This window comes from Stegostoma tigrinum, chromosome 2 (assembly GCF_030684315.1).
Source record: "Stegostoma tigrinum isolate sSteTig4 chromosome 2, sSteTig4.hap1, whole genome shotgun sequence".
In the NCBI taxonomy this organism is placed as follows: domain Eukaryota; kingdom Metazoa; phylum Chordata; class Chondrichthyes; order Orectolobiformes; family Stegostomatidae; genus Stegostoma; species Stegostoma tigrinum.
The window spans coordinates 154,170,317-154,186,894 of record NC_081355.1 but is presented as its reverse complement, the minus strand read 5'-3'; the positions used below and the strand labels follow the sequence as shown (position 1 = coordinate 154,186,894).

Sequence of the window (16,578 nt, the reverse complement as noted above, 5' to 3'; positions counted from 1 at the left end):
GGATGTTGCCTGTTCTCAAGGGCATTGACTATGAGGAAAGGATAAAAAGACTAGGATTGTTTTCACTGGAAAGACAGTGGCTGAGCGGAGACCTGATAGAGATCTAAAAATTGAGAGGCATAGATAGGGTGGATAGTCATAGGCTGTTTCTCAGGGTTGAAGTTTCAATTACAAGGGGGCTCAGGTTCAGAGTCAGAGGGAGAAAGTTTAAGGGAGATGTGCGAAGGAAGTTTTTCACACAGAGAGTGGTATCAGCCTGGAATGTAGTACCTGAAGAGGTGGTGGAAGCAGGCACATTAAAGTCATTTAAAGAGGCACCAAGATGGGTACATGAATAGGGAGGGAATAGAGGGATATAGATTGAAAAATGGCAGGTTTGTCTTTAGATTAATTAGGGCATGATGGTCTTCACAGGCTTGGAGGGCCACAGGGCCTGTCCCTGTGCTGTACTTTTTCATTTGTAAACTCCAAGAAATTGTGGCAATTAGAGACAGTGGCTCACTACTGCCCCCTTAAGAGCAGTTTGAAATGGGCACTTGCTGGTAACACCCACATTTGGAGAATTTTTTTTAAACCGTATAATGTGATCATTTTTCTAACTTCATAAAACTGTACATAAGCTCAAAGTTTACTCAGCATGTAACTGAACCAGAGAGGACCAGTTGGAGTTGTCCCTGATCTATGTGGCATCAAACCAATCCTCGATATGATCCTGGGAGGGAGAGCTACATTTAGCTTCACGATCCATGGGGAAGGCAACTGCAGAGGTAAAAGAATCCTCAGTGAGGGTGGGCCTGCTGTTGTGTTTGCTGACAATGTGACCTTTTACTAACGCTGCTGCCCATCCTGTCTATCTTGCCATCCTGTCTGCAGCTGAAGAACTCACCAAGCATGGTGTTTCCCACAAAGTGGATGACTCATCTGGTTCCATCGGGAGACGGTATGCTAGGACGGATGAGATTGGCGTGGCTTTTGGCATAACCATCGACTTTGACACAGTGAACAAGGTGCCTCACACAGCCACACTGAGGGACCGTGACTCGATGCGGCAGATCCGAGCTGAGGTAGGTTTTAGAAGCAACTTCAGTGTCATGCTACCTCCTCCCTCCTTGTATATTGACTGTCCTAAAGACAATGAGCCTCTCCAGATATCAGCAAGCTCCTGTTAGTATTATCTGTCAGACATGGGAAGCAGAATAATTCTACAGGTGATATAAAATGGTAATACACAGTAACAATTACAATGACAGCCCCAATCAATAAAAATCTCTTCCCCTTTGGCAGAGTGAGAGCCGCACCACCCTGAAATTCTGTCCCATCACAATTGTCTTCAGCCTCGACTTGGTGTCGCTGCTGCAGCTTTTACAGCAGCTAATCCACCCTGATTCTCCTCCATTCTCAGTTTAGATAAATGTGCCTTTCTAAGCGTGATTTCCTAGGGTTGACAGGGCTTGAAATCTGAGCACTGCAGCCCCTTACTCTCAATCAATCATTATGTGTTTATCACGTATTCACTGTTTTCCTAACTTTAGTTCTGAGCTGACATTCTCCTTGCAGTTTCTTGTAACTTTGTTTAAATGTTTTGGTGAAGTAATGTCACTTTACCGAAGTGACTTTGCACACTGCTGCTGTTTGATCTATTGGCTATTGGAGAAAATACAGATGCACGGGATTGAGGGAGATTTAGCAGTTTGGATTAGAAACTGGCTTTCTGTAAGAAGGCAACGAGTGGTGGTTGATGGAAAATATTCAGCCTGGAGTCCGGTTACAAGTGGTGTGCCTCAAGGATCTGTTTTGGGACCACTGCTGTTTGTCATTTTTATAAATGACTTGGACGCAGGCATAGGTGGATGGGTTAGTTAGTTTGCAGAAGACACTAATGTCGGTGGAGTGGTGGACAGTGTGGAAGAATGTTGCAGGTTGCAGGGAGACTTGGATAAACTGCAGAATTGGGCTGAAAGGTGGCAAATGGAGTTCAATGTGGATAAATGTGAGGCGATTCACTTTGGTAAGAATAATAGGAAGGCAGAATACTGGGTCAGTGGAAAGACTGTTGGTAGTGTGGATGTGCAGAGGGATCTTGGTGTCCATGTACATAGATCCCTGTAAGTTGCCACCCAGGTTGATAGTGCTGTTAAGAAGGCTTACGGTCTGTTAGGTTTTATTGGTAGCGAGATTGAGTTCCGGAGCCGTGATGTCATGCTGCAACTGTACAAAACGCTAGTGCGGCCTCACTTGGAATATTGCGTTCAGTTCTGGTCGCCCCATCACAGGAAGGATGTGGAAGCATTGAAAAAGGTGCAGAGGAGATTTACCAGGATGTTGCCTGGTCTGGAGCGAAGGCCTTATGAAGAAAAGCTGAGGGACTTGGGTCTGTTCTCATTAGAGAGAAGGAAGCTAAGAGGGGATTTAATAGAGACATACAGGATTAGATAGGATGGACGGTGAGAGTCTTTTTCCGAGGATGATGACTTCAGCTTGTACGAGGGGACGTAGCTACAAATTGAGGGGTGATAGATTTAAGACAGATGTCAGAGGCAGGTTCTTTACTCAAAGAGTGGTAAGAGCATGGAATGCCCTGCCTGCCAATGTAGTTAACACGACCACATTAGGGGCATTTAAACAGTCCTTGGATACACAGATGGATGATGATGGGATAGTGTAGGGGGAGGGGCTTAGATTAGTTCACAGATCGGCGCAGCATTGAGGGCCGAAGAGCCTGTTCTGCGCTGTATTGTTCCATGTTCTATGATCAGGCTTGCACTTGATGTTGTGTTCTTCTGTTCAATTTAAATGTACCAGTCACACACACGCATTGGTGAAGCAATGATCGGCTTTCTTTATTCGAATCAGTGATTTACACATCTTGTCCACTGTGAGCTAAATGCAGTAGATCTGACTTCTACCACAGCTGCTCAGAGTCCCATGTCTCATACAACATGTCCTGCCTAAGTGTAGAATGATTGACAGCAGTTCAAGATACATGCCCTTATAGGTATGTACAACATATCGCAGTAGCTGGGAGCTACATGACCCAAACATGCATGAAGCGACCTCAAAGTTGTTTCATCATTAGAGAGATGCAACCCTGTTTCATTGCGCACACAGGAAGAAGCAGGACTTCAGCACTAGATAATAGTTGATGCAGGCATGATAGGCTGAATGGCCTCCTGCATGGTAATAATTCTGTGATTCAGTCAAAGTGTTCTGTCGTTTTTTTTCCACAGATTTCAGAATTGCCTCAAGTTGTCCGAGATTTAGCCAATGGTTCCCTGACCTGGGCTGATATTGAGGCCAAATACCCTTTGTTCGAAGGGCAGGAAACAAGTAAGAAGGAAATTTGAAATGAGAGTCACTTCCCCAATATCTCCTTCTGCCGTCCTCTGTGGAACCCAGATACGTGAGCTGCATTCTGTACATTGGTAATACAGGCCTGACTGAAAGAACCAGTGACTGCTATACCTGTGGAAAGACCTCCTCTTACTACAGGAATATGGAAGAATTGAATGAGATTCTGTGCAATAAAACCTGATAATGAACTGGTTGATTGTCTTTCTCTGATCTACTGATCATCTTTTTTATTTTGCAACTGGGCGTCTAGTTTACAATTTGATGGTGCACTTTGTAAAAACACTCAGCAGTTTGATCTGATTTTCCTGTCTTATTGATTTACTGTCTGTTCAGTGAATGCAGGAGATTTCCACAGAGTGAGAGGCAAAGACACTATCACCTATCTGAGGATAGACCTACCAATCCATTCAACTTTAACTCCACGTTATACCATGAAAATAAGTCTCACTAAGTGTAATTAATATTTTGAAATACCCCATGGAATTGATACTTATCAGTATAAAAGGATGGGTAATTAATCTATTTGGGTGCTTTATATATAGAATAATGGATACCTAAGAATCAGATACAGTCTGCGGTCGAATTGAGGGGTGGTGTTTCTGTAAAATAATGGATATCCAGGAATGAGCTAATGGTAAGGTCCTGGACAGTGTTGCTGAACAAAGAGACCTTGGAGTACAGGTTCATTGTTCCTTGCAAGTGGAGTTGCAGGTAGATAGGATAATGAAGAAGGCATTTGGTAGTGCTTGACTTTATTGGTCAGTGCATTAAGTATAGGAGTTGGGAGGTCATGTTGTGCCTGTGCAGCACGTTGGTTTGGCCACTTTTAGAGTATTGTGTGCAGTTCTGGTCTCCCTGCTATAGGAAGGATGTTGTGGAACTAGAAAGGGTTCAGAAAAGATTTAAGAGGATGTTGCCAGGGTCGGAGGGCTTGTGCTATGGAGAGAGGCTGAATAGGTTGGGGCTACTTTCCTGAAGTATTGGAGGCTGAGGGGTGACCTTAAAAGTTTTCAAAATCATGAGCGGCATGGGAAGAGTGAACAGCCATGGTCTTTCCCCCAGGGTGGGGAAAGCCCAAAACTAGAGGGCGTATGTTTTAATGTGAGTGTGGAAGGATATAAAAAGGACCTAAGAGGCACCTGTTTCCACACAGAGGGTGGTGTGTGTATATGGAATAAGCTGCAAAGGAAGTGGTGGAGGCTGGTATAGTGGCAACATTTAAAAGGCTTCTGGATGGGTATTTGAATAGGAAGGGATTAGAGGAACATGGGCCAAATGATGGTAAATGGGACTGGATTAAATTAGGATATCTGGTCAGCATAGATGAGTTGAACTGAAAGGTCTATTTCCGTGCTGAACATTTCTGAGTTACACACATCTAATTGAGGGGTTCAGTGTAGGTTTCATATATAGCATAATGTATCTGTATTTACAGACTAAATAAGGGGTTTGCATGGCTTACAAGGCAGTCTAATATTTAGGGAAATTAAACTAGGAGCTGATGGCCTCATGGTATTATTGCTGGACTGTTAACCTAGACACCCAGGTAATGTTCTGGGAACCTCAGTTCAAATTTGAATTCAATAAAAAAGATCTAAAATGAAGAGTCTCATGATGACTGAATTCATTGCTGATTGTTGTAAAAGTTCATCTGGTTCACTAATGGCCTATGTGTGACTCCAGACTGTCAGCAATGTGGTTGATTTTTAACTGCTGTCTGGGCAGTTTAGGGATGGGCAATAAATGCTGGACTAGCTAGCGATGCCCACATCGCATAAGTGAATAAAAAATGTCTCATGTTTGGATGTCACCCAAGTTTTGCTACTGGCTGTGGAAAGCTGCTGTGTTGTTGGAGGTCACTTGAGGAAGCTAAATCCTTGTCCTGAGTGTGTAATCAAGAGAAGCATATTCTTGAAGTGGCTGAGGATGACTGTCCAGGGTAGCCCCAGTAGCTGTATCTTGGCTGTGTGGGGTTTCCAGTTGATCTGACCATCTCTGTGTTGTGTACAACTCGAATTGCTGCAAGAATTTGCCATGTTCAACCTTTTGGTTTTCCAGGGCTACTTGGTTAAATGTTGCCATTAAAACGGGGTTGGGTCAGTGTAGAACCTGGGATTGGATCATACAAATGGTCAAGAGAACCACACAATCACTGAAATAGATGTTAACTTGGAGAAACTACTGTGACAACTAGTGTTTCTAATTTATGTAACTGGCCTGCATTGAGAAGCTGAATGTAGCACTGTTGGAGTTGGAAGAGGCAACTTGGAAACTGGAACAGGGTGGATCAGATGTAAATGTGGGAAGGACAAAAAACATGAAGTTGCTAGAGATACATTAATTGCTAAAAGATTAGAAGTTTGAGCTTTTCATCTTGCACTCATCAGAACTCGATGTAAGAAATAGACTTCGGGAAAACAACGTAATTGTTTTATGCAGCAAGGAAGTGGTGCTAAATGGTTAGACCACCATTGACATGGTGATGCAGCAAGAACAGTTAAATGTCCATCTTAATTCTCAGACCAGACTAGATTCTATTGGTCAGGGTGTGCCATGGGGATGTAGCACTGTTTGGCTGTCTATGTGACTGATTTTTTGTTAAAGGCGCAATGTACAGTACACATTGCTTTTGCTTACCTAAAACAAGGTCCTGAGTATTTTTATACATAGCTTCTAGTAGACTCACACGTAACACACTTAGCAGATAAGTCACGACAGAGATAGTTGATAGTTCTGTTTTAATTGTCCAAAATACCCTTAATTCAGGCAAAATTGCATTTGCTTGGGAAATAGCAAAACTCCTTTATTACCACAAAAAGCAAGAAACTCAGGCCAGTTAGCTTAACAGCTGTCTGAGGGAAGATGTTAAGCTATTTTTGAAGACTCAGCGGACACTTAAAGGTTTAAGGGAATCAGACAGTGAATATGATTGTGTAAGGAAAAATCTGTTTGACCAACCTTGAAGTTCTTTGAGGAAGTCACATGCTATGGTTAAGGGAGATTGGTCACAAGAATAAGCGCTGGAGTCTTAATTCCTTACAATTTACAGAAATGACTTGGATGAAGGAATTGAAGGCATGTTTCTTAAATTTTCTAGTGAAACAAAAGATCGATAGTAAATTGCAAAGAGAAATGCTTGTCTTTAATCGGTCTGTGCGTTGAGTACAGGAGTTGGGAGGTCATGTTACAGCTGTACAGGACATTAGTCAGGCCACTATTGGAATGCTGTGTGCAGCTCCAGTCTCCCTGCTATAGGAAGGATGATGTGAAACTTGAAAGGGTTCAGAAAAGATTTACAAGGATGTTGCTAGTGTTGGAGGGTTTGAACTAGAGGGAGAGGCTGAATAGGGTGGGGCAGTTTTCTTTTGGAGCATTGGAGGCTGAGGCGTACCCTTATAGAAGTTTATAAACCATGAGGGGCATGGATAGGCCAAACAGAAAGATCTTTCCCATGGGGTAGGGTTTAAGGTGAGGTGGGCAAATTTTAAGAGGGACCTAAATTTATTTTTACGTAGAGGGTGGTGTGTGAATGGAATGAGCTGCCAGAGGAGGTGGTGGAAGCTGGTACAATTATCACATTTAAAAGGCATCTGGATAGCTGTGTGAATAGGAAAGGTTTAGAGACATATGGGCCAAATGCTGGAAACGGGTATAGAATAATTTAGGATATCTGGGTGGCATGGACAAGTTGGATCAAAGGGTCTGTTTCTGTGCTGTACACCTCTCTAACTAGGACATCAGGATGTTTCAGTGGGAAATAGATTGTGTGATTGAGAAAAGATCTGTCAAAAGGGATAGAAAGTTAGAAAATGGGAAGTTGTCATTTTTGCATAAAGACTTAACAAAAAGGTGAAAGATTGCAGAGCTCTGAGATGCAGAGGGGTCTCGGTGTCCCAGTGCATGAATCACAAAAGATTAATAAGCAAGCACAGGAATTAATTTGGAAAATGAATAGAATGTTATTTAGTACAAGGGGCATTGAATATAAAAGCAGGGAAGTCATGCTTCAGTTCTGTAGGGCACTGACCATATGTGGAGTACTGAGTACATTATTGGTCACTATTTAAGGAAAGGTGTAAATGCTTTGGAGTCAATTCAGAGAAGACTAGATTGAAGCAATATCAAAGGAAAAATGAAACACTGAACAAGACTTTTACTGACCTACGTTTTATACTTCCACAGGCACAGAAAACTGTAATGATTAACTAGAGAGTTTATTTACTGAAGAAAATCTAGATGTCAAACGTCTGACACAGAACACTTAAGAACATATTAAAGAGAACATTCTGAGAAGCTATCAATCAAAATATCTAGGGCAGAGGAATCTGCCAATCACAAATAGTTAAAGGGATAGTGATAGAAATCATGAAAAACCCACCTCATTCGGGCAATTCTTTGGAATGACAAAGAAATCCATTCAGATTAAACTTACCTTATGTTGCACAAATTAAAAGCTCTTCTGTCCCATCATTGTTAGCAACACAGTGATAGAGCATAAAGAGTGGTTCTTCAGGAACCTTCTGCCAACCTCATAATACTGTGACAGATAACCTTTGACCCCAGTGTGAACATTTTCACTCATGACCCCTAGTTGGACCAGATTGAAATGAAACACTAGAGTTCTTAGCCATCATGTAATCTGGGAATAGTTGGAATGTTCCACTGACAAATATTTAATGGAATTTATAGAGGACATTAAGGACTTATAACAACTGTTAGCAGTTTGGGTCATAGAGTGAGCACTATATCCTCAGCATATACTACATAAAATATAATTTGGGGATTAAGGTGAATCAGTGAGTTCCAATCCATTTGTTAAGGGGTCCTTCAATCTGTCTCCTTCTGGTGCCAGATCTCCAAATTTAGGGGTGGCATGGTGGTTAGCACTGCAGCCTCACAGCACTGGGGACCCAGGTTCGATTCCAGCCTCAGGCAACTGTCTGTGGAGTTTCTACACTATCCCCATGTCTGTGTGGGTTTCCTCCCGCAGTCCAAAGATGTGCAGGCTAGGTGGATCGGCCATGCTAAATTGCCTGTAGTGTTCAGGGATGTGGGGGTTATAGGGGGATGGGTCTGTGTGGGAGGCTGAGGGGAGATGCGGACTTGTTGGGCTGAAGGGCCTGTTTCCACACTGTAGGAAATCTAATCTTCTAAAAAAAAATTCAGCAAGATGTTTGAAAATATTTCTTACAGAGTGTTGCTACCTGACAGTCCTGCTCCCATTGGAATGGCCAATATGGTCTTGTGGTATTATCACTGGATTGTTAATTCAGAGACCCAGATAATGTTCTGGGGACATGGGTTCAAATCCCACAACTGCAGATGGTGGAATTTGAATTCAATGAATCTCTGGAATTAAGCGTCTAATGGTGACTATGAATCCATTGCCCATTGTCAGGGAAAAAAACAACACCCCCTAGTTCACTAATGCCCTTTAGGGAAGGAAACTGCCGTCCTTACCTGGTCTGGCCTACATGTGACTCCAGACCCACAGCAATGTGGTTGACTCTTAACTGCCTTCTGGGAAATTAGGGAGGGGCAATAAATGCTGCCTGGTCAGCGACACCCTCATCCCATTAATGAATTTAAAAAAAGGGAAAACTGAACAATCTGGAGGCCCAAATTCATGAGAGAACCCACAACCTCAGCCCCAGACTACAACCATCTCACTCCCTGTCCAGCTCTGAACTCACCCTCAGAAACTGTCTTTTGCTGTATCCTCATTGATCAATCCTAATGAAAACAAGGTGGGTATTTTCTCCCATATCTTGTTAGGTTTGGTTCTCACCAAGGAAATCTGGGGTTCTGAGGTCAAAATGGTCATCCAGTGTTGATTGTTGCTAAGAATACATCTGTCAAAGCTTCGTTCATACTTTTGTTACGTCTAAACAACAATTCCAGCTCAGAGTCTTTGAAAATATCTGTGCTCCTCTAATTCTGAACTCTTGAGCATCACTGATTTTAAATAATTCACCATTGGCAAGCATGCCTTAATTGTCAAGTCCATATACTCTGGAATGGTCTCCCTAAACCCTCTGTACTTTTCTGTTTTAAGATGTTTCTCAGAAGCTACCTCTTGGGCGAAGCTGTTAGGCAGCTGACCTCATAAGGTGGCCTCAGGTCAGTTTGTTTCATATAATGTCCCTATGAGGTGCTATGCGGCATTGCATTACATTAAACGCACTTTTATAAATACAAGGTGTTATTGTGGCACCAAAAAAAAAATCCGTGACTTGCCAAGTATCCACTTGGGGCAGAGCTTCGATCAATAGGTATCAGTCAGAGATCGAAACAGGCATCAACAACATTCGGGGGTAATTTTAATGTCACTGATCCACGGTGGTGGGGGTTGGGGTTGGGGGGCGCAGTGTGCGTTTGGTGGGATCGGGGTGTGATGTTGGTTCACAGCCTCCAGTCCACCCCACCCCACCCTGATTTTATTGAAATAACTGGGAAAGGAGAATGGGTCAGGATGTGAAATGCACCATCTGATCCCTGGCCTTGCCCATGTGGAGAATTGGCTTAAAATTACCGGATGGGCCCAATATTTTAAACCTGACTTTAACACAGTTTTATGGAGGAACTGCCTGAACATGAGAATGCAGGAAATACAGGTTCAGAGAAGGTGGTTTTGAAGGTGTATAAGTGCCTCTGACGTTCGCTGACCTGGTAAAAAGATATTGTGCCGGCCTCGTAATCCAGTTGGACACGCATCCTGCTAATGGCTGGGTACTTCAGGAGGTAAGTCTGTTGGTTCTTTTGGCAAGCTGTCAGAAACCCGCGGTAGAAATATAAACACCACGACTTAGTGCTGTTGGTGAAATAAGACTCCAGCCCTCCCCGGTCTATGGTCCCGTAGGCCACCCCCACCCCCCAGGCGATGCCACCTGTCTTCACATCCCAAGAGTGGCAGCCAGCCGTGAAACTCTGAGAGCACAGGATCTGGTGCATGTTCTCAAACATGTTGGAGTTGTGCCACGAGTTCTCACCCATGTAGCCGAACATCACCGTCTTCTCATCCTCGGAGACGTTCAGGAGCCAGTAGGCTGAGTCTGGATCCAGAGTCAGCAGCGACCACTGATCTGGGGGAAGGGGAAGGAGACACAACTGGTCAGAAGCTGCCATTCTGTTCTTGTCTTCCCACCTCACCCAATGGATGGCATAGAGGTAAAGACCCCCAGTCAGTCTACTAACACTGTGTACTCACTGCCATGGTGCAGATTGGAAGCGATGTAATGTCAATCCTTTAACTATGTTATAACTATCTATTTCTAACTTATTTTTCAGAAACTGTGAGTAACGCTACTTTTCATTTTACTCCTTTTGTATCCAAGAATTGTGTCTAGACACTTGTACCTGAGCTGGTGCCGTTAGAGGCAGCCATTGTAAAAACTTTTCATTGTACTCCTGTACTGGAGTACACATAACAATAAAGGATACTCTATTCTATTCTATTCAAAGTATTAGCCTGCGACTTTGAGGTACCACTGTGCTATCAAGGCACTTAACAAGAAGTCGAATACCTTTTCAAAATTTATTTATTCTCCTGCCTTTATATTCTATGTCTTGGTTTTTTTCTGTGTTTTAAGTTGGCGCCAGAGAGTGCAACATTTTTCACTGTATTTTGTAACAAAATACACATGACAATGAATCAATGACATCAAACAGAAATCAAAGACCAAATTCCAACTTAAATTGGCCAGAATTGAACAGGTTATTTCAGCAGAGGCCTAATCAGTGTTTTATGAAGATTAACATAACTTCCTTGCATTTGTACTCTTACTTAAATAAGGCCCGGATTTCATGACGTTTTTTTAAAAACAGTCGGCTCAACCTGTCAATGCTGCCACAGCCAAAGATTTGGGTAATACACTCCCAGGTCTGTTTGGTCCTGCACACTCTTTAAAATTGTGCCGTTTAGTTTTGACCGACTGTCCTCATTCTCTGAAAGTAGTTCTTTACCTCTCGTGTGTTTGCCCATTTCTCCAGTATGGGGATTATTCCTGTTTCAGCCTACATGGGATCTTACAAATGAAAACCAAGTTAGGAACAAAAGTAGGCTGCTCGGTTCTGAGGCCATCATTTAATAAGCTGAACTTGTCTGTCTCCTCTCCACCTATCTTCTCCTCTGTCCATCTTCGGTCTGCCTCCCCCTCTCTTCCTATTTATTTCAGAACCCTCTCCCCCTCCCCCATTTCTGATGAAGCATCTAGGCCCGAAACGTCAGCTTTTGTGCTCCTAAGATGCTGCTTGGCCTGCTGTGTACATCCAGCTCCACACTTTGTTATCTCGGACTCTCCGGCATCTGCAGTTCTCATTACCTCTGATATTGGATCTGACTGTAATTTCAACTCTGCATTTCCGCCTACCCGAGGAAACCTTACTCATCTAATCCTGTCCACTTCCGCCTTAAAAATAATCAAAAGATTCTGCTTCTATTGCATTTTGAGGAAGACAATTCCAAATCTGAGATAACAAGGTGTACAGCTGGATGAACACAGCAGGCTGAGCAGCATCAGAGGAGCAGGAAGGCTGACGTTTTAGCCTAGACCCTTCTTCAGAAAGGTCTAAGCCTGAAACATCAGCCTTCCTGCTCCTCTGATGCTGCTTGTCCTGCTGTGTTCGTCCAGCTCTACACCTTGTTATCTCAGATTCTCCAGCATCTGCAGTTCCTAATATCTCCAAATCTGAGTTAGTTTTTTTTTGTGAAACAAAGGTATGGAGTTAGATCACAAACAGCCATTATCTCATTGAATGGTGCAGCAGACTCAAGGAGCTGTTCTTACAACTTATGGCTGTCTTTGAGAAACAATTTCTCCTCATCTCTGATTTAAGTGGGCCATTTATATACAAAGTGAACCCCTTTTTCTTGATTCTCCTGAAAAGGAAACACCATTTTCTTATTGACCCCTCAGGATCGTGTATGTTTCAATCAAGTCATCTCTTACTTTCCCAAACTCCAGAGATACAGCCCAACCTGTCCGACATTTCCGGGTAAGATAACCTCCTCATTCCAGATATTAGTCCAGTAAACCTTCTCTGAACTGCTTCCTTAACAGATTTACATTGTTCCTCAAATTTGGAGAGCAATACTGCACCCAGGGCTTCAGTTGTGATCTTTGTCACTAGCCTGTAGTATGTAGAAAAGCTGCCCACTCTTACTTGTGGTCCCCAAAATGGCTGATTGGTAGGTGAAGGAATTATTCATTCGCTCCTTGATAAGCTCAGGTGCGTTGTACAAATTCAGGATCAGCTTCGGGATATTTACATCTGATTGATTCTGAGTGTCAGTAACACTGCAATAAATGAGGAAACAAATTCAATGACTTGTATCAACAGTCAACTGGTTAATGACATCACATATCTTCACACTTGCAACCACTTTGAGAAAGTCGCAAACTAGTCCCATTTCCCAAAGTAACCCCACCCCCTGTCCGGACATCCTTTCTTCACTTAAACATTTATTGTTGCCACTTTTTAAAGTTTTACATCTACTTCAGGCATTCCCCCAGGCAGCACATTGCTGAATGATATCTCATGGAGGACTGTTTTACTACTCACTTACGGGACGTGGGCAATGTTGGCCAGGCCACTATTTATTGCCCATCCCTCATTGCGAAGGGGGCAGTTAAGAGTCGGTCTGGAGCCACATGTAGGCCAGACCAGGGAAAGATGGTAGCTATCCTTCTCTAAAGGATATTAGTGAACCTGATGGGTGTCTTAAGACAATCGACAGCGTTTATGTGGTTGCTGGGCTAGCTGTTTTTTAAATTCCAGATTTTTATTGAACTCAAATTTCGCCATCGGCCATGGTGGACTTGAGCCCACAAAAAAAACTCTGGGCTTCTGGTTTAATAGCCCAGTGACTATTACTACATTCAGGCCTCCCCTTCTATAGTTGAAGAGATTCTTGGGAATGATACATGTGTATAGGCTCTGAGACTCAAATCTCTATATAGGATCTGTGATGGACTGCTGTATGTAGAATTTGGGACTGACGTATGTACATAGGATTTGAAACAGTCTCTTGTATATAGACTTGGATATTGACTTGGATTGAGGACTGTCACTTGTTTAATCGATCTGGGACTGAGACTGTATATTGATATTGTACGTTGGATCAGGCACTGAATGTCAGATCAGGGACTGACCCCAATATACTGGGTCTGGGATTGACATTGTATATTGGATCAGGGACTGACACTGCATCTTGGATCTGGGACTGACACCTGTGCATATGATTTGGGGCTGTCATCTTATGTAGGATCTGATATTGACACACATACTTTGGATCTGAACTGACATCTCTAAATTGAATCTGGGACTGTTGCGTGTATATTAGATCAGGGACCAACAGTGTATACTGGATCTGGCATTGACAATGTATATAGGACCTGGGACTGTTGTTCTTATTATGATGCTCATTAATGTGGTGGTTTTCATCGGTGAAGCTTCAAGCCTGGCCTGTCTTTGCCTGAAACACTAATTCTGTCATCAACTTGAGTACTCAACAGACAAAGGCATATCTGCCCGAGCATCAGCAATTATTTACCGTGGGACAGAACAAAACTTACCGGGAGAGGACCTGTTTAGATTTCTGTGCGGAGAAAGAAAAAGAGTAAGGAGGTCAGGGCATCAAGATAACAGATCAACACATGTTGAACTAAAACAGTGAATTTGATGTTAGAGAATGCATTACGTTAGAGCAACTCATAGGAAGGGGAGCGACCGTGGGTCAGGTGTGAAGACACAGCAGCAATGTTGGGGTACTGTAGGCAATGTGCTAAGAATGATCAGCCTTACTGAGAAGCCTCATGCAATAACAATTTGCACTTGGGTTTATAGCACCCGTGATGTAGTAAAATGTCTAATGAAGTTTTATGAATCAAAACTTGACTTTATGCCACAGAATCCTGGGATGACAGTGTACAGAAGGAGGCCATTCATTCCATAATTTCTATGCTGACTTTTTAAAAAGAACTATCCAAGTAACCTGACTCCCCTGGCCAATACCTTGCAGAACTTACTCAAGCAAGTATTTACCCAGTTTTGAAGCCTCGTCAGGATGTTCCTTGATCATTACAATAGGCTGCTTCACAGCTTCGGAGTTGTGCTGCCCTCAGGAATGTTGCAGTTGCTTCCTTCGCAAAGTCTTTAAATCATGGTCCTCTAGTGAATGGTCTTATAGCCAATGGAAAGATTTGATCCTTATTCACTTCATTAAATTCCTTCATAATTGTGGACAAGCCAATTAAATTTCCTATTCTCCGCTCTGAGGACAATCCTAGCTTCCTTAATCACCACAGTATTAAATTCCTCATCTTTGTTACTGGTCTATTAAATCTCTGTCACATCATCTCAGAGGACTCCACATCATTTCTAAATTGAGGGGCCCAGAATTGAACACTTCCCTCCTGCTGGGGCCAACCAAGGGTAGGGTGGATGGTCAAATACTAGGGGGCATAGGTTTATGGTGAGAGGGCAAAAGTTTAACAGAGATATGTGAGAAATGTTTTTACTTGGGTGCCTGGAATATGCTGCCAGGGGAGGTGTTAGAAGCAGATATGATAGCAATGTTTAAAAGGCATTTAGACAGCCACATGAATAGGCAGGGAATGGAGGGATACAGACCATATGCAGGCAGATGCGATTAGTTTAGAGTGGCATCACTGTTGGGACAGTCATTGTGGGCTGAAAGGCCTATTCCTGTGCTGTACTGTTTGATGTTCATCATGAGTTCCTTGCTTTTGTTTTGCATGCCTTTATTAGTAAAGCCAAAGATCCTGTTTTAAAAGCCATGGCAACATTTTGTGCCACCTTCAAAGAGTTATGAATGTAGATCCAACAGGTCTCTCTTTAGAATTATAACCATTTTGGTTCTCTTTATTTTTCCCACACAAGGCCACATTCGGTCTAAAGAGCGGTGGCAGGGCAGAGACATTTATGGAGTAAATTCTGGAGGGTAATGCCAAGACAATTAAAGGCAGGCTAGCCAATGGTGGAACAACGAAAATTGAGATTGCCCATGGGAAAAGATCTATAGGCACTTGGAGAGGTTTACGTTCAATGCAGAGAGCTAACATGGATGTGTAAAAGGCAAATTGTGCTTGACAGATCTCACTGAATTTCTTATTAAAGGTTGTGAAGGGAATGTGGTAGTTTTTGTCAACTCTGATGAAGGTTCATTATGTATCATTATTGTCTGAGAGTTTGGGGTCAACAGAGGAGGAATGACAATGAGCGTTTCACATTTGATTTGTACCTCTATATTGCATATGTTAAATAGAAGGATGATAATAAAATTGCAGATGCTGTAAATCTGAAACAAGAACTCTGTTTATGGCAGCATCTGTAGAGAGAGAAAAACAGAGTTAATATTTCGCTTCTGAAGAGGAATGTTAACGCTGCTTTCTCTCCATAGATGCTGCCAGGACAGCTGGGATTCTCCAGCAATTTCCATTTCTTTCAAGGAGAGGGAGGACCTGGTTTTGAGTTTAATTTTGCATTCACTCTGTGAGTGCCTACACTTTTGCTTTGTCCACATGCATTTAATAAAATCTTTAATACTTTAAGGTGAATAGGTTCAGTACATTAGAAAAAGGGTAGAAGAGGGAAAAAAAACTGCTGTTGCCTCATGACAAGAGTCCAATATCACAGGGAGACAGACAGAAACCAGTCCAGTTAGAAAGGGAGTGTGCAAGTTACATTAGGGGAGCAATCTGTGAACCCCTAAATGGCTTAAAAATTAGTAAGGTGAAGATTCCAGAAACAGAAGGCTGCTGAAGACCTTTCAGCTTTCCCAGCACATTCTCCTTCGTGATGGCCACTACTCTCCCCTCTGCCCCCTGGCTCGCTTGAAGTTCTGGGATGTTGCTGGCGTCTTCCACTGTGAAAACTGATATAAAGTACCCAGTAGATTGCTCTGCCCTTTCTGTGTTGCCCGTTACCACTTCTCCAGCCTCATTTTCCAATGGTCCAATGTCCACTCTTGCCTCTCTCTTATACAGTCATACAATCATAGAACAATGCAGCTTTGATACAGGCCCTTCAGCCCAAACTGGTCCATGCTGACCATGGCGCTCACTAAGCTAGTTCCAATTTCCGGTCCATATCCCTCTAAACCCTTCCCATCCATGTACCTATCCAAATGTTTTTTTAAATGTTGCTATAGTACCCGCCTCAACCACTTTCTCCGGCAGCCCATTCCAGACACAGAACTCTGTGTGA

The 16,578-nt window shown here is 42.9% G+C and overlaps 2 protein-coding genes across 2 annotated transcripts in view; one reads left to right on the top strand and one right to left on the bottom strand.

Moving 5' to 3' along the window:
• Window positions 1–3,539, top strand: part of gars1 (glycyl-tRNA synthetase 1) — a 41,534-nt gene extending 37,995 nt beyond the window's left edge. Inside the window, exons 16-17 of the mRNA XM_059640391.1 lie at window positions 874–1,064; window positions 3,228–3,539. Coding sequence (XP_059496374.1) covers window positions 874–1,064; window positions 3,228–3,344 — 308 coding nt within the window. The 3' untranslated portion in view covers window positions 3,345–3,539. The remainder of the gene's footprint in view (window positions 1–873; window positions 1,065–3,227) is intronic.
• A 1,934-nt stretch (window positions 3,540–5,473) lies between these two features.
• Window positions 5,474–16,578, bottom strand: part of LOC125446497 (E3 ubiquitin-protein ligase TRIM7-like) — a 34,270-nt gene continuing 23,165 nt past the window's right edge. Inside the window, exons 4-6 of the mRNA XM_048520126.2 lie at window positions 13,926–13,948; window positions 12,514–12,647; window positions 5,474–10,433 (exon numbers count right to left, since the gene is read on the bottom strand). Of these exons, the coding sequence (XP_048376083.1) occupies window positions 9,913–10,433; window positions 12,514–12,647; window positions 13,926–13,948 (678 nt within the window). The 3' untranslated portion in view covers window positions 5,474–9,912. The remainder of the gene's footprint in view (window positions 10,434–12,513; window positions 12,648–13,925; window positions 13,949–16,578) is intronic.